At 42.5% G+C, this 27,087-nt stretch overlaps 1 protein-coding gene across 1 annotated transcript in view; it reads left to right on the forward strand.

Annotated features, from left to right (window-relative positions):
* The first annotated feature begins 16,427 nt into the window (after positions 1-16,427).
* The window catches only part of TM4SF20 (transmembrane 4 L six family member 20), a 17,324-nt gene continuing 6,664 nt past the window's right edge, over positions 16,428-27,087 (forward strand). The window contains exons 1-2 of the mRNA XM_032754122.2: positions 16,428-16,610; positions 24,644-24,709. Of these exons, the coding sequence (XP_032610013.1) occupies positions 16,428-16,610; positions 24,644-24,709 (249 nt within the window). The remainder of the gene's footprint in view (positions 16,611-24,643; positions 24,710-27,087) is intronic.

A 27,087-nucleotide genomic window follows, 5' to 3' on the forward strand; every position in this document is an offset into this window, starting at 1 on the left:
AGAAAAACTTGAAGTGACTCTAAAGAGGAACTACAGTTTGAGATTAAATAATTTAGGAGTGTTTGGTTACAATCCTAGCTTTAAACATGAAACTCAAAATTATAAATAAAAATTATTTTGTTTCATAGTTGAGAAAAACATAGGTTATAATTACAACAATGTGCTGATTTTTAGAACAAAGAATGACTCAGATTTGTCTGCAGGGGCACTGGCATATTTTTCTTGACAGCATTCTCACACTGGAGGACTTCATCCGTTTTCCTAATGCTTTCACATGCAAAGAATTCTCTTTCCATGATGTGGCATCCTCGTGTCAATACATTTCATACAAGAACAGATAGGGAGTGAACAAATAGAATTGTTTTCCATTTTAATTTACTTTTAACTTTACATAGGTTTTAAAAAATTATAGAAATCATTTTTATTCCTGGCGATATGGTAGACTAGATATCTTAAAAAGCCTTCCCTCTCCACAAAACATTTAGGAATTCGGGATAAGATAGAACAAACGCCCCTTTAAGTGTAGAGCTGGCTCAGAATAAAGGCAGCTCCCAGAAGAAATGGAAAAGGGCCACAAGCTAGATGCTGCAGCTGCTTGGGCTGGGCAAGGGCAGAACTGCAGCAGAGACATCTGCAGAAAGTGTCGAGCTGCAAAAGCCCCCGCAGCTTCAAGGGGGGCTTGGAAAAAAATCCACCATGACAAAGTGAGATATTCAGTATGTCTGCTGCAGCTTGTGGTGGTGGGTATATGGTAAGTAAGTGGGAGATTTGCAGAACCATTGTTTGCTATGTATCTTTTCAGATACACACACACACACACACACACACACACACACACACACACACAGAGCCATGTTCAAATGAGTTTATATGGTTCTGCAACTTCTTTTTTTTTCCTTTTCCTTTGTCTTTGAGATCTTTTGCACTATATGATTTGTCTCATTTTTTAAAAAGCTGTATAATAGCATATATTACGGATATGATTTCATTTGAAATTACAAAAAAGACACTTTATACTTTCAATTTTCCTTACTTTGCTCACATTTATGGGTGATTTTCTGTTTCCTGCAATGAGCATGGAAACTTCAAGGGGGAGGGATTTGTGTTGAGTTTTTTCACTGAGATATCCCATATGCTTAGAAAAGTGCTTATCATCTGGGCACAGTGGCTCATGCCTGTAATCCCAGCACTTTGGGAGGCCGAGGTGGGTGGATCATTTGAGGTCAGGAGTTTGAGAGCAGCCTGGCCAACATGGTGAAACCCTCTCTCTACTACAAATATAAAAATTAGCCAGGCATGGTGGCACGTGCCTGGAGTCCCAGCTACTCTCCTCAGGAGGCTGAGGCAGGAGAATCGCTTGAACCTGGGAAGCAGAGGTTGCAGTAAGCCGAGATCACACCACTGTACTCCAGCATGGGCAACAGAGTGAGACTGTCTCCAAAAAAAAAGAAAAGTGCTTATCACGTAGTAGACTCTCAGTAAATATTTGCTGAATGAATTGAATTAATAAGCTATACTTGAACCCATCCCCCCAGTGACTTGTAAGTTTGTGTGACTGTAAACAACACTGCAAACATTGTCGTGCACTGCCACATGCACAAAACTGCAGTCAAACGTCCAAGTCTAAACAATGGTGGTCACTAGATGAAAAGCTGTATGGGAAATAACTTCTGCTCAGAAATAAGCAAGACAATTTGCTACTTCGTTCATGGTTATTTATTGCAGATGCATAATACATGACTATTAGAATTGCTGCTCAGATGTCTTCCAGGAAGTTTTAATATTGCTCTGCTGCCGAGAGTGCATGGGACTCCAAAACAGCCACACATTCGCTTTCCTTTTGCTGTCACCCTAATTCGTGTCCTTCCCACAGAAGCATATTCCTTTTTCTTGTGGGATAAAGAAGGTAGAGAGGCCGGGAGCGGTGGCTCATGCCTGTAATCCCAGAACTCTGGGAGGCCGAGGCAGGTGGATCACTTGAGGTAAGGAGTTTGAGACCAGCTTGGCCAACAGGGCGAAACCCTGTCTCTACTAAAAATTCAAAAATTAGCTGGGCCTGGTGGCGAGCACCTGTAATCCCACCTACTCGGGAGGCTGACGCAGGAGAATCGCTTGAACCCAGGAGGCGGAGGCTGCAGTGGGCCGAGATTGTGCCACTGAACTCCAGCCTCAGCTCAGAGAGACCCCATTTAAAAAAAAAAAAAAAGTTAGAGAAAGTAAGCTCTTGGCTACTTCCCTTTTATTGCTTGAAGTTGAGCCTATGGGCAGAGCTGAGCATTTTGGAGAGATGGGAAATAATAAATGCCAAGATTCATGTGGAATTCAGATGGAAGTCAGCATCCCATAAATTAAAATAAATGTTTATTCTCAGTCAGGCAATGAAATATGGAATGTGACATCAGATCAAAAGAATGACCACATAACGGAGACACAAGACCTGAAGGAGCTTTCGTTTGTTTGTTTTTTGTAAGCCATGAAGTGAGAGGGACCTGCACAAGCCAAACACCTGGAGAGGGCTACTTTGCACCCGCTGTGCATTGTCCTAATTCACCATGACTCCCCTTCCAAGTTCCCATTCAAAAACATTTCCCCAACGGTATCCTACCTATAGCGTCCCACGAACAACAGAAGGAATGACCACATATTTCATTTTAAAGAATGTGCTCTCTTTTATCTTAATATTGTTCTTCCTTAGGTGATTTGGGGAAGGACAATAATCAGTTCCCCACACCACAAAACCCCCCATTTTTTTTTTTCAAGCCCGTCTTGCTCTGTTGCCCAGGCTGGAGTGCAGTGGCATCATCTCGGCTCACTGGAACCCCCGCCTCCCGAGTTCAAGCGATTCTCATGCCTCAGTCCCCCAAGTAGCTGGGATTACAGGCGCCCGCTGTCATGCCCAGCTAATTTTTGTATTTTTAGTAGAGACGGGGTTTCACCATATTGGCCAGCCTGATCTCGAACTCCTGACCTCAAGTGATCCGTCCCCCTCGGCCTCCCAAAGTTCTGGGATTATAGGCGTGAGACACTGCGCCCGGCCTGTTCCCTTTTTCTAAGTGCAGTGGCACCTCCCTACAAAATTAGATTTGAAATGGTCCTACCCAGACCCTATCCAATGACTGAAGGGAAATAGCATCTCGGGGTTTCCCTCCTAGAAGGTGTGGTTTTGAGCATCGTAACCGACTTCCCCGCAGGAAGAAGAGCTCCCCTGCTCCATAGGCTATCGGGATTTCCTCTCCCGTGTCTAAGCCGTCAGTGATTCCAGTCCCCCGGGGATAAACACAAACACAAACATCTGAGAGCAGCCTTTGAGCCGCCTTCCTAACTGGCCTCATCTATCACAGGGCTCCTCCCTCCCCACTGTGCTCCAGGTCCACCACCGCACTATCGTGTGCCCGGAGCACGCCCTGCTCTCTGAGCTGCTGGGTCATTGCACGCCTGGGCTCGGATGCCCTCCATTTTTGTTAGCACGTAGGCCTAGCCCTATCATTTGCAGGACTGAGATTTGAGTACAAAGGGAAGCCTACAGACGATATGTTCAAATATTTAAAAGTGATAGATCATGTTACCGACTTCTAAATAAAATGTATTCTATCCTTCCGCCTTGTCAAATACACCTTCATAACAACTAAATGAAAAACAATGTGTAGGCCGGGCACGGTGCTTCATGCCTGTAATCCTGTCAGTGGCACTCGAACCAGAGCGACTCCATTTTGAGTGAGGGCTGGAAAATGAGGCCGGAACTTGCTGGGCTGCATTCCCAGAAAGTTAGGCATTCCGAGCCTCTAGATGTTTACGGTTAAGGGAACAAATTAATAATGTTTACTCAACGGACCCAGAATTGGGAGTGTCCAGATATCCCAATATCTGGAGAACAAAAGCATTCCTAATTTTGCTTTAAGAGAATATTATAGAGTCTTGCAAAATATAGTAATTAAGAAAATTAATCCTTTATCACAAACCCTTATAGCAGAGCACATCTCCCCATATACACCAGTATTGGACCTAGAGTGGACGCGTCCCTCCTCTTACTTTCAGAAACGTCATGCTCTGTCTATGGAGTAGCTGTTCTTTCACCACTTTACTCTCTTAATAAACTTGTTTTTACGTTGCACTGCGGACTCGCCCTGAATTCTTTCTTGCGGGAGATCCAAGAACCTTCTCTTGGGGTCTAGATCGGAACCCCTTTCCTGTAACAATCCCAGCACTTTGGGAGGCCAAGGCGGGTGGATCACTTGAGGTCAGGAGATCGAGACCAGCCTGGCCAACATGGCAAAAACCGTGTTTACTAAAAATACGAAAGTTAGCCAGGCGTGGTGGTTGGCACCTCTAATCCCAGCTACTCGGGAGGCTGAGACGAGAGAATCGTTTGAACCCGGAAGCTTTAGGTTGCAGTGAGCCAAGATGTCACCATTGCATTCTAACCTGGGTGACAGAGCAAGACTCTGTCTCAAAAAAAAAAAAAAAAAAAAAAAAAAAGAAGAAGAAAAAAGAAAAAGAAAAACAGGGTGTAAATCTGTGGTTTTGGGCAAAATATCAAAGACAGTGAATTTAATCACTATTGTATTATGGCTGGATGTTCTGCTAATGGGGCAGGATGTTCAGACAGGTAATAAAATAGAAATATACATAATTCATGAATCATTTATTTGTTTCAGAATATTTTTCTTACCATCATTTCAGCAAAATTCTTAAATATTTATAAATAAAGAATTTAAAAATAATCTGTATTCTATTGACAGTGATTTAAAAGATTAAAAACAAAATGTAACAGTACTCTAACTATAAAATTTGAATATATCCCATCCCTGTTTGAGACATCAGCATTTACAGATAAACTTTGTTGACTGTTTAGCATGTTGTAGGCACATATCTAATCTTCATAATTATGAAATGGGTGCCATTGTTATCCCCATCTTAGAGCTGAGGCAACTGAGGTTCAAGGATAAAGTAATAAAATTGCCTGGGGCACCTCCCAAAAAATCTGAATATATTTTTATTAAGAGAACAAAATAAAGGAAGTTAAAAGAAACAAAATTAAAAGTATTTTTCACATCCTTAAGAGTTAACTTTCTTTAAAAAAAAGTCTTCAAAATTTTTAAAAATTCTTGAAATTTAAAGGCATAATTAAAAGGCAAAATTCAAATTATAAAAAATGAACATCCAAATTTTAAGTAAAATTATTTAAAGGAAGCTGCAATATTTATTGACTCTTTAAACACCTAGGTGTATTTAAGAAAGTATATTATGAAAGTAAAATTATTCACAGGTCTAGTATTTCATGTCCATTTATTGCCAACATAAAGAATCAGCCTGCTTCATGCATGCTATATTTAGACCTACATGTAAACAAATCTAAGAAAAATACAAATTGTTTCATGGTGCAAACATTGCTCAGTGACGGCGTGCAATTTTTGTAAACACCACACGAGCACGTCAGTACCTCCAGCAATGGGGCAGAACACAATGAGCAAGAAACTGGATTCTTGCCACTACTTACTGGAAATATGTTATTACACAAGAATATTGTTTAGTCATACTGAGAAGAAGGATTTGACAAGTTAACCCATCTTTTGTCTCACTTAGGTATTTTCCAACAAACTCTTGTCACACTTTGAAGGAATCAATCCACAAACCTCTATGGCACAGAGAAGCTGGCAGCCCCTGTTTTGAGGTCATGGGGCAAGAGACGTGAAGAAGCAGGTCCCTGAGCGGTACTAGTCCCAGCTGCACATATCTAGGCTTCTGGGCTAAGCTCTGGGTCCTAAGTGGCGGGGGTGGGTTAGGGCTTGCGTTTTTCACATAGATTTATTTTTTCGTACTCTTGTGATATGTGGGATACTAAAGTGCAGGTCCCAGGGCTGGGCCTAGATCTTGCCTAGATCTGAGGTTGGTACTGGGTGCATGGAAAACTCCTGTGATTATGATTATGATTATTATATTTGAGACAGAGTCTCACTCTGTCGCCCAGGCTGGAGTGCAGTGGTGCGATCTCGGCTCACTGCAGCCTCCGCCTCCTGGGTTCAAGCGATTCTCCTGCCTCAGCCTCCTGAGTAGCTGGGACTACAAGCGTGTGCCACCCTGCCCAGCTAAGTTTTTGTATTTTTAGTAGAGACGGGGTTTCACCATGTTAGCCAGGATGGCCTTGATCTCCTGACCTCGCAATCCACCCGCCTTGGCCTCCCAAAGTGCTGGGATTACAGGTGTGAGCCACCGCACCTAGCCACTCCTGTGATTATTGAAGAATCACCAACGGTGGAGACCTCCTCTGTGAAGGAGGGCGCATGGCACCTCGGCCACAGCTCTAAAATAGGGCTCAACGCATGACTTTGAGACTACTTGTTGCTCCTACTTGATTTTACTCAATGACCCTATCTGAAATTACTGATGCTTTTACTCAAATGCAGTCTCCTTAAGGACCTCTAGCTTACAAACAAGATTTACCTGTATTTCACTCTGTCATATTTCAAAGGTAATACATGCTTAATTCAAAAGTATGATGTTGAATAGGTTTTTCTGACTCCTCCTGCTGTCCTGTTTATGTGCTGCAATGGAAAGCCACTGTGCTGTAGGGAAAGGCGGTGGTTCACATGGCTGTGAGATGCACAGGCCCAAAGGCAGGCCTGTCTCTGCACACTCATTTATGCATGGAGATTCTCACAGGGCTTGCAGTACGCTGACTGCTTCAGGTCTCATCCCTGTGACCCAAAGTCTTCAATTCTGAAGGTCCTTTGCCAACTTTTAAGCTGACTCTCACTCTGTCTCTTCTATGCAAAATCTGAGGACTAACCAGGGACAGCAGGAAGCCTAAAGCAGGATGGGAAAGGCCCCACAGACCCTTCTCCTTGAACCTGGCAAATGGGGGATTTTGGAAATGTTCAGTTTGGGGCCTCTAATGGGTAGAGACATCCGCTGCAGAAGGTATTCCTTTGCACCATCTCTTAAAGGCTAAGCAATGACATTGAATAAAAACGGGAAAGGGTAGAGGTTGCAATTCTAATAATGATTACAATTCACGTCAAGGCTTCAGAGCTGGACTTTTATTGTTTGTGCAGGAAGTAAATATGATAGCAAAGTATCTCATATTCTTATAAGTCTATTGTCAATGTCTTTAAAGCAAATGAAATCAGAATGAAAATAAGCTATTTATGAGATCAAAAGTTCCTCAGAAGGAAGTAAAGCAGAGGTGCTATAAAATTCTCCCAAGGGAATTGAGATGAACAACAGCAAGGAATTAGCCACGTGCTTGGGTCAAGCCCAAGCCGAAGATGGTATATAAAAGCTTCCCCTGCAGAAGGAGGCATCAGACTCCCCTCAACTCTCCTGAGTCCTCCCTCCTCACTTCACCGGAGCCCTCTCTACTGACACCATGGGTTGCTGTGGTTGTGGTGGTTGTGGTGGCTGCAGTGGCTGTGGTGGCTGCTGGGGTGGCTGTGGTGGTGGCTGTGGTGGTGGCTGTGGCAGCTGCACCACCTGCAGGTGCTACCGGGTGGGCTGCTGCTCCAGCTGCTGCCCCTGCTGCCATGGCTGCTGTGGGGGCTGCTGTAGCACACCCATGATCTGCTGCTGCCACTGCACCTGCAGCTCATGTGGCTATGGCTGTGGGAAGGGCTGTTGCCAGCAGAAGGGCTGTTGCCAGCAGAAGTGCTGCTGCCAGAAGCAATGCTGTTGCTAGGAGGGACCCCAGCCTCTGGGCAGGTGCCCTTTCTTGTGCTTGGATTTGTAGACTTTGTGTACTTTCATCTCCTCTGGTTCACCTAAATATTGGGTCATGGTGGCCAGGCACCATGGCTCACGCCTGTAATCCCAGCACCCTAGGAGGCCGAGGCAGGTGGATCATTTGAGGTCAGGAGTTCGAGACTAGCCTGGCCAACATGGTGAAACCCTGTCTCTACTAAAAATACTAAAATTGGCCAGGCGTGGTGGTGAGTGCCTGTAGTCCCAGCTACTCGGGAGGCTGAGGCAGGAGAATTGCTTGAACCCAGGAAGCGGAGGTTGCAATGACCTGAGATCTCACCATTGCACTCCAGCCTGGGCAACAAGAGTGAAACTCCATCTCAAAGAAAAAAATATATATATATATTATATATGTACTAGTTATATATATTATATATGTACTAATAATATATATTATATGTAATAATAATTATATATATTATATATGTAATAATTATATATATAATAAATATATATATAGAGAGAGAGAGAGAGCGCCATGTGATTTAATATAAATACATCTGATTAGAAGTCAGAAACCCAAATTCAAGTCCATGCTCTGCCACAGCGGTTAGCCACAAACAAGTCAGTCAGCCTCCCAGAGTCTTGCTTATTCACCTATAAAATAATAAGTTTGAACTAAGAGTTAGTAAGGAACTTTTCACTTTTAACAACGTGTAAATCTATTGAGATCTACTGAGTTTGCAGAACTAAACTCACAGGCTCTCCAGCCCCACGCTCTGAAGATTTCTCTTATATATCTTATGCTTTTAAATATATATACCTTTGCTATAGTGGGCATTAAAATTTGTTAACACAAAAAATCACCTTTAATCTAATATGATTCATCAGTTATAATCTGCACTGCAACAAAACAGGCCATAGCTTACCTGATGAAAGTTTAAAAGCTTACATTAATGAGCTCAGTGGAATGAAATAATGATTACTAATATATTCCATTCTTTTGAAACATTTACTATATGTGGAAATTCTGTACTTATTTACCTGCTTATATTTGTTGTATACTATACATTGGTTACAGCTTCTAGTGTTCCCTTATCTTCCTAAATACAATTTAATAAAACACTAGAAAAATATTGTATTTCACTGTGTTTGTTTTGATTTGTTTTTGTCGTTTTTGAAGGAGAGGTGAGAGTGATGAAGCTGATGTTTGGCAACACATGTTGCAAACTTTAGGAAGGTTGTAAGATGAAAGACAAGGGATATTCTGAATTTATTAGGGTAATGTTAGCTACAACAAAGCTTTTCTTGTTGATGTCAACTATTCTGAGCAGTTTTAGGTGGGCGGGAGGGGATGAGAATTCGGGAAGCTATTCTTCACTCAGTCATTTAGGGATCTAGGCTGAAGACAGCACTGACATTTTCAAGATATGGCTTCTAAGATGGCTTAGTGGGTCTCCAGTCTATAGGTAGAAAAGAAAATAGAATAGATAGCCCATCACTTCTTAAGCGCTGTGGCTTGACAGTGACACAGTTTGTCATTGGTTAGAAGTAACCACGTGGTCCTGGCCAGGGTCGGTGGCTCACGCCTGTAATCCCAGCACTTTGGGAGGCGGAGGCGGGTGGATCACCTGAGGTCAGGAGTTCGAGCCCAGCTTGGCCAACATGGAGAAACCCCATCTCTACTAAAAAATAAAAAGAAATTAGCTGGGCATGGTGGCACGTGCCTGCAACCCCAGCTACTCAGGAGGCTGAGAGAGGAGAATCGCTTGAACCCAGGAAGCAGAGGTTGCAGTGAGTCAAGATTGTGCCACTGCACTCCAGCCTGGGCGACAGAGTGAGACTCCATCTCAAAAAAAAAAAAAAAAAAGAAAGAAAAAAAAGAGGAAGTAATCACGTGGTCCTATCCAGTCCGTAGCTAGACTGACACTTCCCAGCAACAACCTTGTCATATGAAAGGGAAAAGCATGCATTTCTCATGGCCAGTTAGCTGTGTCTACCATATAAAGCTCATGTTCTAGTGAAACTCCTAGCTGATTTGACTGCAGTGTGTTTAGAAGGGGATAGTATGAGGTAACTCTGGTGGGTGTTTAATTCCCATTTGTATCACATGAATTTCCCCTGGAGTAGTGAAACTGGTCCCTCCGGTAGATCATTCTTCAACGAAGTTTTTCTTTTTTTTTTTTTTTCTTTTTGAGATAGCATCTCACTCTGTCACCCAGGTTGGAGTGCAGTAGTGTGATTACGGCTCACTGCAACTTCTGCTTCCCAGGCTCAAGCGATCCTCCCACCTCAGCCTCTCAAGTAGCTGGGACCACAGATGTGTGCTACCATGCTTGGCTAATTTTTTGTATTTTTTTTGTAGAAACAGGGTCTCACCACAATTGCCCAGGCTGGTCTCGAACTCCTGGGCTCAAGTGATTCACCTGCCTGGGCCTCCCAAAGTGCTGGGATTACAGGCATGAGCCACCGTGCCAAGCACAGGGTTTTCTAATACTGTTAACACTGTTCTCATTTGAATTAACTAGGTAGTTTTGATTTGTTGTTTAAAATGTTACATGTCATTCTAGAGTTACAAGCACAAACACGGTTCAGATTCTTTTAAAAGGATCTAGATATTCTAGAGAAAATTTTCTCCATACCATTTAAATGAGATCATAGTGGTGGCTACAGTGACCTCTCTTGCTCAATAGCCATTTCCATGTCCCTCTAGTATTTGCTTTTTTTCCATATAGCAGAGGCTGAGATGATTAGAAATTACATGGCACAGAATTCTCTGTATCTGGGATCTGGATATTGCAAGAATTAGATCAACCTCTGAGGGGTGTAAAAGGCAGAAATGAGGTAAAGGTCATTTTCCTCCACCTTTTATCTGTTGTTGCTGATAAGGAAGATTAGGGTGGAGGAGTTGAGTTTTCTGCATTGCAGCAATGTTCCTGGGTCCAGATAGCATCATGCAAGTTAATAACCAGTTGCAGAGGCAGCTGTAGTCAGCTGGGCACCCACCACTCCACCCAGTTAATTTTTGTATCAGCTGGGCGTGGTGGTGGGTGCCTATAATCCCAGCTATTTGGGAGGCTGAGGCAGGAGAATCGCTTGAGCCCAGGAGGCAGAGGTAAATTCAGTGTTGTAGCATTCAATCACTAACCCGGGGGTGTGCAGAGTGGTGATGACAACAGCAGCAATGGTTCCTGGACTGCAGCCATAGTGGGGTGTTTGTGAACTTAATCGTTCTAGAGGTGGCTTTTTTTTTTTTTTTTTGAGACGGAGTCTCGCTCTGTCGCCCAGGCTGGAGTGCAGTGGCGCAATCTCGGCTCACTGCAAGCTCTGCCTCCCAGGTTCACGCCATTCTCCTGCCTCAGCCTCCGAGTAGCTGGGACTATAGGCGCCCGCCACCACGCCCGGCTAATTTTTTTTTGTATTTTTAGTAGAGACGGGGTTTCACCGTGGTCTCGATCTCCTGACCTCGTGATCCGCCCGCCTCGGCCTCCCAAAGTGCTGGGATTACAAGCGTGAGCCACCGCGCCCGGCCTAGAGGTGGCTTCTTGATGTCCCTGCCTTTTTTCTTGACAGAGTCTCGCTCTTGTTGCCCAGGCTGGAGTGCAGTGGCGTGATCTTGGCTCACTGCAACCTCCGCCTCCCAGGTTCAAGTGATTATCCTGCCTCAGACTCCCAAGCAGCTGGATTACAGGTGTCTGCCACAACACCTGGCCAATTTTTGTGTTTTTAAAAGAGACGGGGTTTCACCATGTTGGCCAAGCTGGTCTCAAACTCCTAACCTCAGGTGATCCACCCACCTCGGCCTCCCAAAGTGCTGGGATTACAGGAGTGAGCCACTGTGCCCAGCTTTCCCTGCCCTTTTGGCTACTGCAGAGACAGCGGCATCTCCCGGACCAGTTCAGCCGTCATGACCCGGGAAGCATTTCGGCAGATAAGTCTAGAGGCTGCTTTTCTAGCCCTTCCAGCAATTTTGTACACATGATTCCCCCATTACATCTCTTCCCAATTCCATAGCTAGAATTTCAGTTTTCTGCAACTAACTGACGCTAGTCTATGAAACGCCCTTCTGTCTTTTTATACCAAATTCTAGCCACGCTCCAAAGTGGTGCGGAATCCCGGCTCCCAGCCCTTCGTGACGGAATCTTCCTTTTTCTGAACTCCGAGGCGTTTGCTGTTTTGGCATGCCATGTGACAAGTTATTTGCATACTTTTCTATCCTTGGTTTTAGCAACTTTCAGTTTTAGCTCTTTTGGTTGCAGAAAAATAGAAACCCACTAAAAACAATATGAAAGGATAATAATATAGAGGCATCTCACAGAAAACAAAGACAGAGTCTACAGTCAGTTTTCATAGGGTAGAAATTCAGATGTAAAATGCCATTGAGAAACCAGGCAGTCACCCTTTCTCTGCCACCCTCTAAAGCTGTGTGGTCTCCTACCTCCTCCTCCTGAATATCTCTCCTCTCTGTCTCTCCTCCTCCTTCTGTTTATATAGATTGTTTTCTCTGTTTCTCCCAGCAGCGTTCATGAATTCATTGTCTTGTATTGTATTTTTATTATTTTTATTTCTTTTTCTTTTTCTAGAGAAGGGTCTCACTCTGTTGTTCAGGCTGGAGTGCAGTGGCATGATCATAGCTCACTGCAACCTCCAACTTCTGGGCTCAAGCAATCCTTCTGCCTCAGCCTCTTGAGTAGGTGGGGATTTAGGTGTGTGCCACCATACCTGGCTAAATATTTTTGTGGACATGGGGTCTCCAGGCTGGTCTCAAACTCCTCACCTCAGATGATTCTCTCACCTCAGCCTCCCAAATCACTGCCATTACAGGCATAAGCCACCATGCCTGGCCGTTATTTTTATTTTGTTGTAGGGATGGGGTCTTGCTATGTTGCCCCAGCTGGTCTTGAACTCCTGGCCTCAAGCACTCCTCCCACCTCAGCCTCCCAAGTAGTTGGGATTATAGGTGTGAGCCACCATGCCTGGGTAAGCTCATGAATTTAAATATGGTTTAAACTAGTTTAGACTTCTATGGTTTAGACTTCTAGTTGCCTACCCAATACCCTTGGTCTCGTTCTTCTCCCCAGTTTTAACTGGGCACAGATGGGCACAGATCACTTGGAATAAATACTACCTTTCCCATGCTGCTATGTGGCTACATTCTAGGCAATGAGATGGCTCTTTAAAAGAAAGAGGGTGAGCCTTTCTTTTCCTTGATCCTTCTTGTTTTATTTATTTTTTCTTCTTCTCTTCCTTTATCTTTCTGAGTGGGGAGCAGATATAATTGTTGGAGCTATGGTTGCCACATTTTGAACGTGAGAATGAAGAGATCAAATGAAGAGATGCACTGAAAGGATCTCTGAGGAAGTGGCGCTGCCACTCCAACTCTTGAGTACTGTATTAGTCTGTTCTCATGCTGCTAATAAAGACATACCTGAGACTGGGTAATTCATAAAGGAAAGAGGTGTAATTGACTCACAGTTCCACGTGGCTGGGGAGGCCTCAGGAAACTTTCAATCAGGGTGGAAGAGGAAGCGAACACATCCTTCTTCACATGGCAGCAGCAAGGAGAAGAATGAGCAAAAGGGGGAAAGCCCCTTCTAAAACCATCAGATCTCGTGAGAACTCACTCACTATCAGGAGAACAGCAGCATAGGGGTAACCAACCCCAAGATTCAATTACCTCTCACCAGGTCCCTCCCACAACATGGGAGGATCATGGGAACTATAATGCAAGATGAAAGTTGGGTGGGGACGTGGCCAAACCACATCAAGTACTTACCTCCTGACTTTGTGAATAACTTTCTATCTTAAGCCATTTTTATTGTAAATTTCTTTTTTTGTGTAACTAAGCTTAACCTTAACGGATACACATGCCCTCCCATTTCATGCATACTTGGGAATAACTAGTTTCTCTTGGTTTCAATTCCAAGCTCCTAGAGAGATTGGAAGAGTTTAGCTTCTGTAACTGCTGGTATTCCAATCAACAATGGCCAGGGGAGCAAAGTTCCATAACACAAATGGGATACAGAGGATTCTTGCATGTAAGTTATGGGGGGTTGTTTTTACAGAAACAGACATGTGTGTTGGGCAGATACTAAAAAGTGGTCATCATTCTCCTTTTCAGTTATAAGCTAATTCTCTTTTCAACTTTATACTGAAATATCTTCCCCTTCATCACATACAGATTAAAGTTCTACGTTTTTACAGAATTCTTCAGATGCTTCCTTTTAGCCACAAATGTTAAGGAGTACCAAACCCGAGTGGAACTATGTTATGCCCACTAGCAAAAGCCTGCAGCTTACTCAGTTTTGGCAAAATGGCAAAGACTCTGGAAATCAGACACTTGATTCTCACAGTCAGGTGGAGTCCAACCGATCCAGTTCCCTACATATAAAATGATTACCTAAACAGTTCTTCAATTCGACATCTTATGAAGACAGCAAAAAGATTTGAAATGGCACAACCCACATTCTAAGGTAAGTAACTACCACCTCCCACTCATTCAAGTCAGTAATAAATGTATAATTTATGTATTATAATATATAGTTATAGATATAATTTATATGACTTACTGTGAGGGTAAATTTTAGTTGTTAATTTTTATAAAATAAAAAATATATATTTTTTAGAATATTATATAATTGTAGTAGAAATCTCAACCATGCAGAAGTATATAAACCATACAATGGAAGTGTCTCCTGTCTCTCAACCCAGTTGTATTCTTTCAGTTATTCTCGGTGTTTTGTGTGTTGTGTTGATAGGTGGGTGTTTTTTGTTTTTGTTTTGAGATTGAGTCTCACTGTGTTGCCCAGGCTGGAGTTCAGTGGCACGATCTTGGCTCACTGCAACTACTGCCTTCTGGGTTCAAGTGGTTCTCCTGCCTCAGTCTCCTGAGTAGCTGGGATTACAGGCACCTGCCACCACACCCAGCTAATTTTTTTGTATTTTTAGTAGAGAAAGGGTTTCGCCATATTGGCCAGGCTGGTCTTGAACTCCTGGCCTCAAGTGATCCTCCCATCTCACCCTCCCAAAGTGCTGGGATTACAGGGGTGAGCCACCATGCCCGGCCCGTAGGTGGGTTATTTTTAATCCTTTCATACAAATCCTTTCATACAAAGGATTTCACATTTCACTGGGGTCCAGTAACTGGACTCCAAGTCTGGAGCTAATGTTTTAGTGTCCATTACCAGGCATGCCCCTTGTACCAGGCTGTGTGCCCCCGCCCGCTGCTGCAGGGTGGAGCGCTGCTCCCTAAGCCTACTACTCCCGAGCTTTTGGCCCACACTGACTGCACCGCTGCATACATTATCTCACCATTCCTAACAGCACTCACTGAATCTATACTCTGGGCTGAGTGGGGGATTACACAGAAGCAGAAGGAATGTGCTGTAGAGATTAGAGCTGCCTAATGTCCCAATCTTTTCTCCTAGACATACTGGTTTGTATTTCCATCCACTTGAACTCATGCATAACTGAGTGACTTTTTTGGCCGATGAAATGTGAACAGAAGTGATGTGGGTCGCTTCTGGGCAGAAACATATAGATCCAGTATGTGGCTCACCACATTTTTGTACCCTGCCTCTGTAACTGTGGAAGCCTGGATCAAGAAGCTGCCTCTGCCAGTCTAGGTCTAGGTCTTTCAGTAACTACCATGACCCCATTTAGATCAGGATGGTCAGTTAGCATAAGCAAGAACTTTTGTATTGTTTTTGTTTTTTGAGATGGAGTCTCGCTCTGTCACCCAGGCTGGAGTGCAGTGGTGCAATCTTGGATCATGGCAACCTCCACCTCCCAGATTCAAGTGATTCTCCGGCCTCAGCCTCCCAAGTAGCTGGGATCACAGGTGTATGCCACCACACTTGGCTACTTTTTGTTTTTAGTACAGATGGGGGTTTTGCCATGTTGGCCATGTTGCCTTGTTGGCCAGACTGATCTCGAACTCCTGACCTCTTGCTTTGGCCTCCCAAAGTGCTGGGGTTACAGGCATGAGCCACCACAGCTGGCCAGAACTTTTGTATTTTAAAGCCTATCCCAACTGATTGTCTTTTCTTGAGGAGCCATAGTCTAGAGAGGTAAGGTACTGCACATGGCCAAGTAAGTGTTCAAGGGCTTAAATAAAATATGATAATCTCCTCATCCAGTCTCTCTCCTATGGCTGTCTTTCAGTCTGGTAGCATTAGCCAAAGCTCTCACATGTCTTAGGTAGGCTATGTCTAAATGGGTTAGTCTGCAACACTGGAATAATATGACATAAACATTTTATTTTGTGTATGTGAGCATACGGCTTGAAATAAACTCTTATATTTGCAACAGAGAAAATATTTTTCTCTGCATCTCGTACGTGTTCATTTTCTTGTTGAACAATTTCAAAAGAAGAAACTTCCATAGCTGGTAATAATATCAATAGAACAGGAAAGTATAGTTTAGCTGGATACTTTTGTTTTTACTTTTTAGAAGCCATACTAATAAAGGAGTATATTAAAGGAGCTTATCGTAAGCCTATCTTCTTGCATAAATTTATCGCACAGATTTTTTTTCTGCTTTCCTTCCTTCACCCCATCATAATATAGAATTGTTTTCTCATTTCCCATCATAGTCGTCATAATAATGTCCTACCCTATTGGACTCTGAACTATTTTCCACTATTCATTTTTTATTAGCGTTAAATTTTAACCAGAAGATTGGGATAAAAGGCAACATAGTACCATGAAAGCATAGCCACTTTGACAACGTTTCTAACTGAGCCAGCGGTGACCATGACCTGCTGCGAAGGATGGACATCCTGCAATGGATTCAGCCTGCTGGTTCTACTGCTGTTAGGAGTAGTTCTCAATGCGATACCTCTAATCGTCAGCTTGGTTGAGGAAGACCAACTTTCTCAAAACCCCATCTCTTGCTTTGAGTGGTGGTTCCCAGGAATTATAGGAGCAGGTCTGATGGTGAGTAATATTTATTTGACTGGATGTGAAGAAGGGCCTGCCTATTTCACCAAAATCCTAAAAGCTGTCTTCCAGTCTTGCACTTAACTATGTCTTGGCTTATGATACAATTTGGAGCAGTGGTATGGCATTAATTTATATTGGTCATCAGTGAAGAATGGTAATTTAAATAAAGTACACTATGTGGTATAGGATAGAGAGCTAGGCAAAAAAAAAATAAATAAATTGATAGAAGTTGGCTGGGTTATTATCTCTCACATTTCGGCACAGGTAGGGCTGCTCTCCCAAGCTTTATGGTTAGAGTTAGGGACCTTCTGAATTAGTTCCTTCAACTTTCCATTGCTCCATACCAGTCTCTAAGTATTTACAGAACATGCAATAGGAGTGAGAGATTGCTTAATAGGAATGAGTAGAAACATTCCCATGTATGATGACTAGCCTGGGTGATGGTAATTACGAGGCATGAAAGCTGCATTGCCTGTACCTGAAGGGAGTTGGGCTAAGAGACATAGACTTAAAATCCTGGGTCTCTGGCCTCAAGGACTTTTTGACTCAGCTATTATATAGATCCTAGGACATCCAGCTTGTTGAATAGTTTGGTGATTGTTACTAGGTCTACCTTTGTTGAAATCTGCAGCACAGCAGTGCAGGATGGAATTCCTGAATATAACTGACATGAATCACCTGAGGCACTTGCAATAGTTAGATTTACGGATTTTCTCCTGAGAATTCTGGTGCAGTAGGCCTGGGTAGGACGCATTTGTATAGGGAAAACTTCTTTCAAATCTGGCAGAATACCTCAGCTATGGTTCTGCCTTCCATATACCACTGCAAGCAAATCATTTATCCTATGGTTTTGTTTCCATATGTGTAAAATGGTGATGTGGATGTTGAAGTTGATAGTTCAGCATCCAAGAGGCTTGTTTTTGTTTGTTATGCCACTAGGGGGTTTAGTTAGTGCCAAATAAATGAATGTGTGTGTGTGTGTGTGTGTGTGTGTGTGTGTGTGTAAGACAGAGAGAGAGCAAGCTGTAAGGACTGATATTATCAGTGTTTTAGAGATAATAAAACACAGAGGTGACTTTCGTTTAACTTTTTTTTAACTTTTCAGTTCAGAGATACATGTGCAGGTTTGTTACATAGGTAAACATGTATCTTGGGGGCTTGTTGTACAGATTATTTCATCACCCAGATATTAAGCCTACTACCCATTAGTTATTTTGCCTGATCCTCTCCCTCCTCCCACCCTCCACTCTCCACCCTCTAACAGGCCCCAGTGTGTATTGTTCCCTTTTATGTGCTCATGTGTTCTCATCATTTACCTCCCACTTATAAGTGAGAACATGCAGTTTTTGGTTTTCTGTTCATGCATTAGTTTGTTCAGGATAATGGCCTCCAGCTCCATCCATGTCCTTGCAAAGGTCATGATCTCATTCCTTTTTTACGGCTGTGGAGGTGATTTTTAAAGAAATTCAGGACATAGTTTTCTACTTGAATCACTGATTCTGAATTATGATCAGTTACTGCTGCTGGTCTTATCCCCAGATTTACAAAAACACTCTTCCTTTACCATCACAAAGAATCTGTTCCTCTGCTTTAGGTAGAAAGATCTAATTAAAGAAAAAGCTTTTGGAAAGTTTTGGGCTATTTCTTCACACGGCCATGAATGCTCTCTTCCAGGCTGAGAGACAGAAAACACATTGCAACTCAACAGCATGAAGCAACCGTACATCCGTGTGTCTGTTTTCTTCCCTGTAGAAAGCTTCTCTCTACTTGAGTAGTAGAAGCCTCTTTTGCATTTGCTTACACCAGAAGCCAGGAGCAGCTGGCTGAGCATAACTTAACGATAGCAATTTCCATGAAGCTCCTAGAAGTTCCTGAGTTAAGACAATCCATTTAGAATAACTCATGCAGCTTTAGATATAAATTGGCTCTGCCACAAATCCCATGAGATTAAAAAAAATGTATTAGCATTAAAGGAGTCTGAGGTGGCGATGACACATATCTACACATACCTAAAGGTATTCTTCATTTTAGGATGGTGGCGGGTGTGGCGGGGAGAGAAGAGAAAGAGAAAGACAGAGACAGATAGAAGGACATAAATGCTCATTTATTGGCCATCTGCCAAGGGCCAGCTACTGGGTTCATACATTACCTTGTTATCTCATTTAGTCTCTATAATAATGTGTGCATTTATTATCACTTGTATTTTGTAGGCCAGCACAGAGAAAGTTAGGAATGTTAACAAGGTCACCTAATGGATGTGAAACCCAATTCCAGATTTATCTGACGTCAAAACTCTGTTTTTCCATCAGTGCTAGTACCATAGTCCTCAACACCTGTCTCAGGGCTGCCAGAGGTGAAAGATATCATCTATAAATTAATCCATAAAGTCAAGTGACCAGGAAACTGAGTCACAGAAAGATTATACAAGCTCGTGGAACAGTTCCAGAGAATCTGAACTTCCCTGTTCTACAGCTAAGTTTCCTTTATCACCCTCAGTAAGCATTATCAAAGATATCAACACCAGACTATCTCTATTATTCAGTATTATAGAATGTCATTAAAGCATCAGACAACTCTTTGAAAAGTCCAATATGAACTTTATAGACAGAGGTTATGCCCACAAGCAAACAGGTGGGTGGTAAAAAGGGCTCAGACTACAGGTATATTTTCATGATCCTCAGATAGATAGAGAATGTGGAAGAAAGTCTTTTCAAAGGGATTTATTAATATGTCCTTTAAAACATCCATGAAAATACTCACTAGTTCAAAATACTGAGCTTTCAATATACTTGTAACTACACAAGAAAGTTAACAGAGAAGAAATCACTGCCTGTGATAAGCACTTTGGTCATAGTTCTTGAAATCTTTCCAAAATTACTGTAGTGTTTCAAATTAGTATTGTTACCAAAAATGGGATTTTGCAGGAAGTAGATAATTATACAAACTATGGAATTCATTATTGATTACATCATGAAATATATTCATTTTATGGCTTCATGACTTACTTAAAACGGAGGTGGGCTTTTCATCTTCTAAAACCATGACTAGGTAAAAATGTAATGTACTTAATTATCTTTAACCTTAAATGGAAAAATCGATACAAATGTTATTTGTTCGAGTATTTTTAAAAAGATCTCAAAATGTTTCCTTGAAAACATATAAACAGAAAGGCCATTTTATTTTATATGAGGTTAATTGTGAGCCTGATCTTAATCATGCTTATTCATTGAGTTCACTTATTAGATAATAGTAACTCATTGAAGTCAGTTATTGAATTCTTAATGGAGAACAAATTGTTGAAAATTGGCCACGCACGGTGGCTCATGTCTGTAATCCCAGCACTTTGGGAGGCCAAGGCGGGCGGATCACGAGGTCAGGAGATCGAGACCATCCTGGCTAATACGGTGAAACCCTGTCTCTACTAAAAATACAAAAAAATTAGCCAGGCGTGGTGATGGGCACCTGTAGTCCCAGCTACTTGGGAGGCTGAGGTAAGCGAATGGCACGAACCTGGGAGGTGGAGCTTGCAGTGAGCCGAGATCACGCCACTGCACTCCAGCCTGGGCGACAGAGCAAGACTCCATCTCAAAAAAAAAAAAAAAAAAAAAAAAAAATTGTTGAAAGTTAAACAGATGAGAAGATATTATGCATGACAAACATTTGTAAAATATACTTTTGTGGGTTTTTTGTTTTTGTTTTTGTTTGGTCATTGTTTTTGAGACAAGGTCATGCTCTGTCACCCAAGCTAGAATGCAGTGCTGTGAGCACAACTCACTGCATCCTCAACCTCCTGGGATCAAGTGATCCTCCCACTTCAGCCTCCTAAGTAGCTGGGACTATAGGCATGCACCACTATGCCCAGCTTATCTTAAAATTTTTTTTTGGCCAGGTGTGGTGGCTTATGCCTGTAATCCCAGCACCTTGAGTGGCTGAGGTGGGTGGATCACTTGAGGGGAGGAGTTCGAGACCAGCCTGGCCAACATGGAGAAACCCATTTCTATTAAAAAATACAAAAATTAGCTGGGCATGGTGGTACATGCCTGTAATCCCAGCTACTCGGGAGGCTGAGGCAGGAGAATCACTTGAACCCAGAGGCAGAAGTTGCAGAGAGCCAAGATTGTGCCACTGCACTCCAGCCTAGGTGACAGTGAGACTCTGTCTCAAAAATTTTTTTTTTTTTTGTAAATAGGGTCTCACTATATTGCCCAGGTTTGGGTCAAACTCCTGGGCTCAAGCAATCCTCCTCTCTTGGCCTCCCAAAGTGCCAGAATTTAGGCATGAGCTGCCATGCCTGGCTGCAAAATATAGTTTTGATATTTGTAATGAGCTATGACTTTGTGTGTTACTCTCATGTTCAAGTTCTTAGAGGACTCCCAAGAGTCTGAATTTCACCACAGAATTTTTAATGGTCTAAAGTTTTTCCACACTTCATTTGTAAAATCATGTAACTTCTAGAACTAAATACAGTTAGGGGTTTCTGTAAGAAAAAATGAACAACATTACTTTCTTTTTAAAAACAAAAGACTAGCAAGACTTTTAATTTTACAAAAACTCAGGCATTCAAATATGCTTAGGAAATGAAGAGAAAGTGTGTTCTCATAATTACTCATTTTGGCAGGAGATTATCTGGAAAATTTATATATAATTCAGACACACACACACACACACACCATTCACAGTTTTAGTGTCTGTCTAAAAAGCCCCTCCAATTTCCGGAGCTCTAAATGGGAAAGCAGTTGAAACCACAGTGAGTTGTCAAATTACCAGTAACAGCATTACAAAGATGTGTTAACACACCTTGAAGTCAGTGGGGTGGTGACTTAGATACTGTAAGTAATTGTCCCTTTATAAAACCCCTTTGTGAATGAATCATGAAAGTAAATATTTAGCAACTCTGAAATAAACTTATCTTCAAGAAAGTTAGCAGAGTTCAGTTTGCAACTATCCTTTAATTGTAATGTCAATCTCTTTTTTTTTTTTTTTAGACAGGTTTACTTTGTCACTAGGTGAGTACATGGATTTTTTTAAAACTCTGTCACCAGGCTGGAGAGCAGTGGCGCGATCTCGGCTCACTGCAACCTCCACCTCCCGGGTTCAAGCGAGTCCTCTGCCTCAGGCTCCCTGGTAGCTGGGACTACAGGCACATGCCACCAAGCCTGGCTAATTTTTTATATTTTAGTAGAGATGGGGTTTCACCATGTTGGCCAGGATGGTCTCGATCTCCTGACCTTGTGATCCGCCCACCTTGGCTTCCCAAAGTGCTGGGATTACAGACGTGAGCCCCCGCGCCCGGCCTCTTCCACACAATTTAACTCTACTGTTGATGCACAAAAGTAGCCATAGACAATATGTAAATACATGGATGTGACTGTGTTCCAATAAAACTTTATTTACAAGAAAGAGGTAGTGGGCCATAGTTTGCCAGCTCCTGTTCTAAATGATTTGTCCTGTAAGCTCAAAAGGCAGTACAGCTTATGTGTACAATAAAAGATGTTTAGTGCATGAATACTGATACCTATTTGGGAGCTAAAATTTCTTTTCCCTTTTCTTCTGGGCTTTCAACTATGCGCCAAGGTGGCTGGGCAGCCATATACACATGTGGCCTCTAAACAAGAAGGGTGGTGGTATTCAAGGCAATGTGTAAGCAAAGCTTGATAATAATACAAAGTGACATGGAGGCAGTACATCATCAGACGTAGTGAGGTTTGTTAGGAAAGCTGCCTTGTAAAGAGGCATAAACTTTAAACCTGTGCTGAAAGAATAAATGCAGATGTGGCCTTGGATAAATGAATCAGAGACGGAGTAATTGGAAGGACAATGAGATGGGCAAGGGTGAAGGCAGCAGGAAAGATGAGAATGAACAGACTCTAGGTAGGAATAGGGGAGAATTGTAAGACTTGAGTCAGTGTGGAATAGGGATTAAGAGTCCCGGCTGAGCACAGAGGCTCACCTGTAATCTCAACACTTCAGGAGGCTGAGGCGATCACTTGAGCCCAGGAGTTCGAGACCAGCCTGGGCAACATGGCAAAATCCCGGTCTCTATAAAAAATGCCCCCCAAAATAAATTAAAAATAATGGGGCGTGATGGCGTGCACTTGTAGTCCCAATGACTCAGGAGGCTGAGGTGGGAGAATTGCTTGGGCCCCGGATGTTGAGGCTGCAGTGAACTGTGATCATGCCACTGCACTTCAGCCTGGGTGACAGAGTGAGACCCTGTCTCAAAAAAACAAAACAAAACAAAACAAAAAAACTATCTGGGCTCTGCACCCCAAATGACTAGTTTTTTGTTGTTGTTGTTGTTTGCTTGTTTGTTTTTTTGACACAGAGTCTCGCTCTGTCGCCAGGCTGGAGTGAAGTGGCATGATCTCAGCTAACTGCAACCTCTGTCTCCCAGGTTCAAGTAATTCTCCTGCCTCAGCCTCCTGAGTAGCTGGGGCTACAGGTGTGCACCACCTCGCCCAGCTAATTTTTGTATTTTTAGTAGAGACGGGCTTTCCTCATGTTGGCCAGGCTGGTCTCGATCTCCTGACTTCGTGATCCACTCACCTCAGCCTCCCAAAGTGCTGGGATTACGGACATGAGCCCCCGCGCCCGGCCAAATGACTAGTTTTGAATCCCAACCCTTCTAATAAGAAAGTAGAAGGACAATTTGAGTAATTTGTCTAAGAAAGACAGATTACTCAAACTTTCTATGCCTCAGTTTTCTCATTGGTAAAATGGGAATAATAATAGCACCTACCTCATAGGATTATTATGAGGATGGAATAAACTAAGGCATGTAAAGCGCCTGTAACAGTGCCTGGCATGTAGTCAGAGCTCCGGAAGATGTTAGAGAATGGGAGTAGAAGGAGAGAGAAAAACCACTCAAGGGCAGCTGTGCTGAGATGGCAAAAAAACCTACGCCTAAAATTTCTCAAGTGGAAGGAAATAATTACATTCCACCCTTCAGTGATACAAAACTCCTTCCAGTAAGAATTTCTGGTCATAGCTGCTGCCTAGATATACTAAAAATTGAAAAATTGAAACCCAAGTCCTGAGAATATGGTGTTCTTTCTTACAGCTTTCCTTGGCAACATGTATTTCCCTGAAGACAGAATGTGATCTATAGATTTCTGAGCATTAATGTATAAAGTGAGATCATTATATACCATGTATATAGGAAGAGAAAGGAGAACGTAGAACCAAAAATAATTCTCAAATATAAGCTTGGGGAAACCAGCAAGATAGCTGGGATTCTGGGAAAAGAAAGACTAGTGGGAGTGTGTGGTGACAGAATGATTTGTTCCCAACTGCCAGGCAAACAAAACGATCAATTTCTTTTCTGCAGGTTTGCCAGAATAATCCATACAATTTCTGGGAAATTGGGCCAGGCGTGATGGCTCGCATCTTTAGTCCCAGCACTTTAGGGGCACAAGGCAGGAGGTTTTCTCGAGGCCAGGAGTTCAGGACCAGTCTGGGCAACAGAGTGAGATCTTGCTTCTACAAAAATATTTTTAAAATTAGCCAGGTGTGGTGGCCTACATCTGTGGTCCTAGCTACTCAGGAGGCTAAGGCAGGAGGATTATTTTAGCCCAGGAGTTCAAGGCTACAGTGAACTATGCTCGTATCACTGTACTCCAGCCTGGGTAACAGAGTGAGACCCCCTACTCTTTAAACAAACAAACAACAGAGTTTGGATGATGCAGCCAATTCTTTCAGAAACATTTCTTCCAAAAATAATCTATAAATAAGTCATCCTAATCTATTTAAAATCCAATTCTCTGCAGATGACTCAGAGTGAACTAAGAATGTAGATAGAAGACTTCAAAACTCCTGTCTTGAATTTCCCCGTTCCTGCCGCCACTTTTAATCTTTCTGGTTGAAACTGGGATGACAAGGTTCACAAAACCACGGATATTGCCAAATTACCTTTTTGTTCTTTCAGCCTTGATTTCCCATAACTGGTGGTAAATGGAAGGTGAAGATTACTATTTTTTCTTCTGATGAGAAGTAATAATACTCATCTTTCCTGTTGATGTCATTTCCAGGCCATTCCAGCAACAACAATGTCCTTGACAGCAAGAAAAAGAGCATGCTGCAACAACAGAACTGGAGTAAGTATGGAGCAGTCGGTGTGGAAGCAGAAGTGCATGAACAGTTATTGCTACCTAAGCAAAGCCACACTGAGTCACTCACATCTACCGAATCACAGTGGGGCTCCACTGACGGAGCCACAGCCTTAGAAACATGCTATTTTTATTTATTTATTTAGAGACAGGGTCTTGCTCTGTTGCCGAGACTGGAGTGCAGTGGTGCGATCTCGGTTCACTGCAACCTCTGCCTCCCGGGATCAAGCGATTCTCCTGCCTCAGCCTCCTGAATAGCTGGGACTACAGGTGCGCACCACCACGCCCAGCTAATTTTTGTATTTTTAGTAGAGATGGGGGTTTCAACGTGTTGGTCAGGCTGGTCTCAAACTCCTGACCTCGAGTGATCTGCCCGCCTCGGCCTCCCAAAGTGCTGGGATTACAGGTTTGAGCCACTGCACCTGGCCTGAAACATGCTATTTAGGATGATTATATAGAAGTAGAAAAAGTGAGAAGGGTTTTTTGTCCCACAAACATTTAGAGTTGGCCCTTCTGTCCCTTCTTCAGTCTTCGGTGGATTGTCCTTTCCTCAATCTAAAGGTTTTCAAAGAAAGGAGATTTATAAGTCACACCCACAGCTGCAATCAATTTCATAATACTCAGGTGTGATATTTTTGTGGTATATACAAAACACTCAGGGAAAATGTACTCAGTTCTCTCATGCAATGACAGACTGGTTTGCTAGGATTAGAATGACCAAAGCCCTTATCCAGTTAAATTAAACGAGCTGCCAGGTTTTTTTTTTCCCCCAAAATATTTAATGCCTACCCACTATGTATAAAGTCGTAATGAAGTTAAAAGTAAATTAAGATTTATTAACCTGAGTGTCACTCTGCTCAGAACACTTTCAGATATGCTATTTCATTTAGTTCTCTCAAAACCCTTAAGTGGGAAAAAGTAAGATGTGTGTTTTATTGACGAAGGAACGGATGCTCAGAGAAAGTAAATAATTTGCCAGTGTAGCACATTAGTAAGTGGATTTTTATCCAAACCCACTGTAGCACCCCACAATTCACAATCTTTGTACCACGAACATGGCTATTAAGCAACATAAGGGCTCTCATAATTCCCTGTGGAAGGGGTAGATTGACAGCAAGCAGTCACAGTAGATCTGCTTGGCTGAGCTTGAGCTTTCAAAGCAATGGTTCTCAGATGGATGGAAACATTAGGCTGGGCACGGTGGCTCACAGCACTTTGGGAGGCTGAGGTGGGAGGATCACTTGAGGTCTGGAATTCGAGACCAGCCTGGCCAACATGGTGAAACCCTGTCTCTACTAAAAATACAAAAATTAGCTGGGCACGGTGGCCCATGCCTGTAATCCCAGATACTCAGGAGGCTGATGCAGGAGAATCTCTTGAACCCAGGAGGCAAAGGTTGCAGTGAGCCAAGATCACATCACTGCACTTCAGCCTGGGCAACAGATGAGTAAGACTCTGTCAAAAAAAAAAAAAGACGGATGGGATGTTAGAATCATCTAAAGAGATTGAAAAAATACCAATGCCTGGGTGGCCCCCAGAGATTCTGCATCAGTATTTTTCAAAAGCACTCAAGATAATTTGGCCAGGGGTTAGAACCACTGCTAAAAAAAAAAACAAACAAACAAACAAAAAAAAAACAAACCAGATATTTCTATCCATAATGGAAGATGCATATTTTTAAAAATTACCCTTTTTCTGACATTTGATATTTATCTAGGATTACAATAATTATGCTAATTAGTTCTAGTCTATTTTTGCTCTGAATACATTTTAGGTATTCAATAAACACTAATTTTCAGTTTCCCTTCCCTGTCACTTTTCTTTGTAAATGATAATAATTTGGAATTTGACTTTGTATCTTTTCTATATGGTGCTCACAACATTCTTGACATCCTGAGACATTTCTGAATTCCTGAAATCAAAAATATCAAAACACTTATATAGGCTTTTCCTATAGGTGTGTCATCTAAGACCTGGTGTTTAAGTCGCACCTGGTGTCTTTGAAGCCTAGATAAGACCAAAACATGAGACAAGTGGCAAAGGCTACATCTTGGGAGGAAGGGAAAGGGTTGACCAAGGCTTGTCCCCTATTTTAACTGTTCTTTGCTTGTTCCCTTTTTCCAGTTCTTATTTTTGCTTCTGAATACAAAATGGTTTTGCTGAATCATTTAAGTGAATCCCCTTTAGGGGAAATACAGATGCCTGGAATCACTTTCTAAAGCCAGGCCTTTTGTAGCGATGAGAACTCAAAGATAATATGGCCCGGTGCGGTGGCTCATGCCTATATTCCCAGCTCTTTGGGAGGCTGAGGTGGGCGGATCACTTGAGTTCAGGAGTTTGAAACCAGCCTGGCCAACATGGTGAAA

Source organism: Hylobates moloch, unplaced genomic scaffold, assembly GCF_009828535.3.
Source record: "Hylobates moloch isolate HMO894 unplaced genomic scaffold, HMol_V3 SCAFFOLD_1, whole genome shotgun sequence".
Classification (NCBI taxonomy): Eukaryota; Metazoa; Chordata; class Mammalia; order Primates; family Hylobatidae; genus Hylobates; species Hylobates moloch.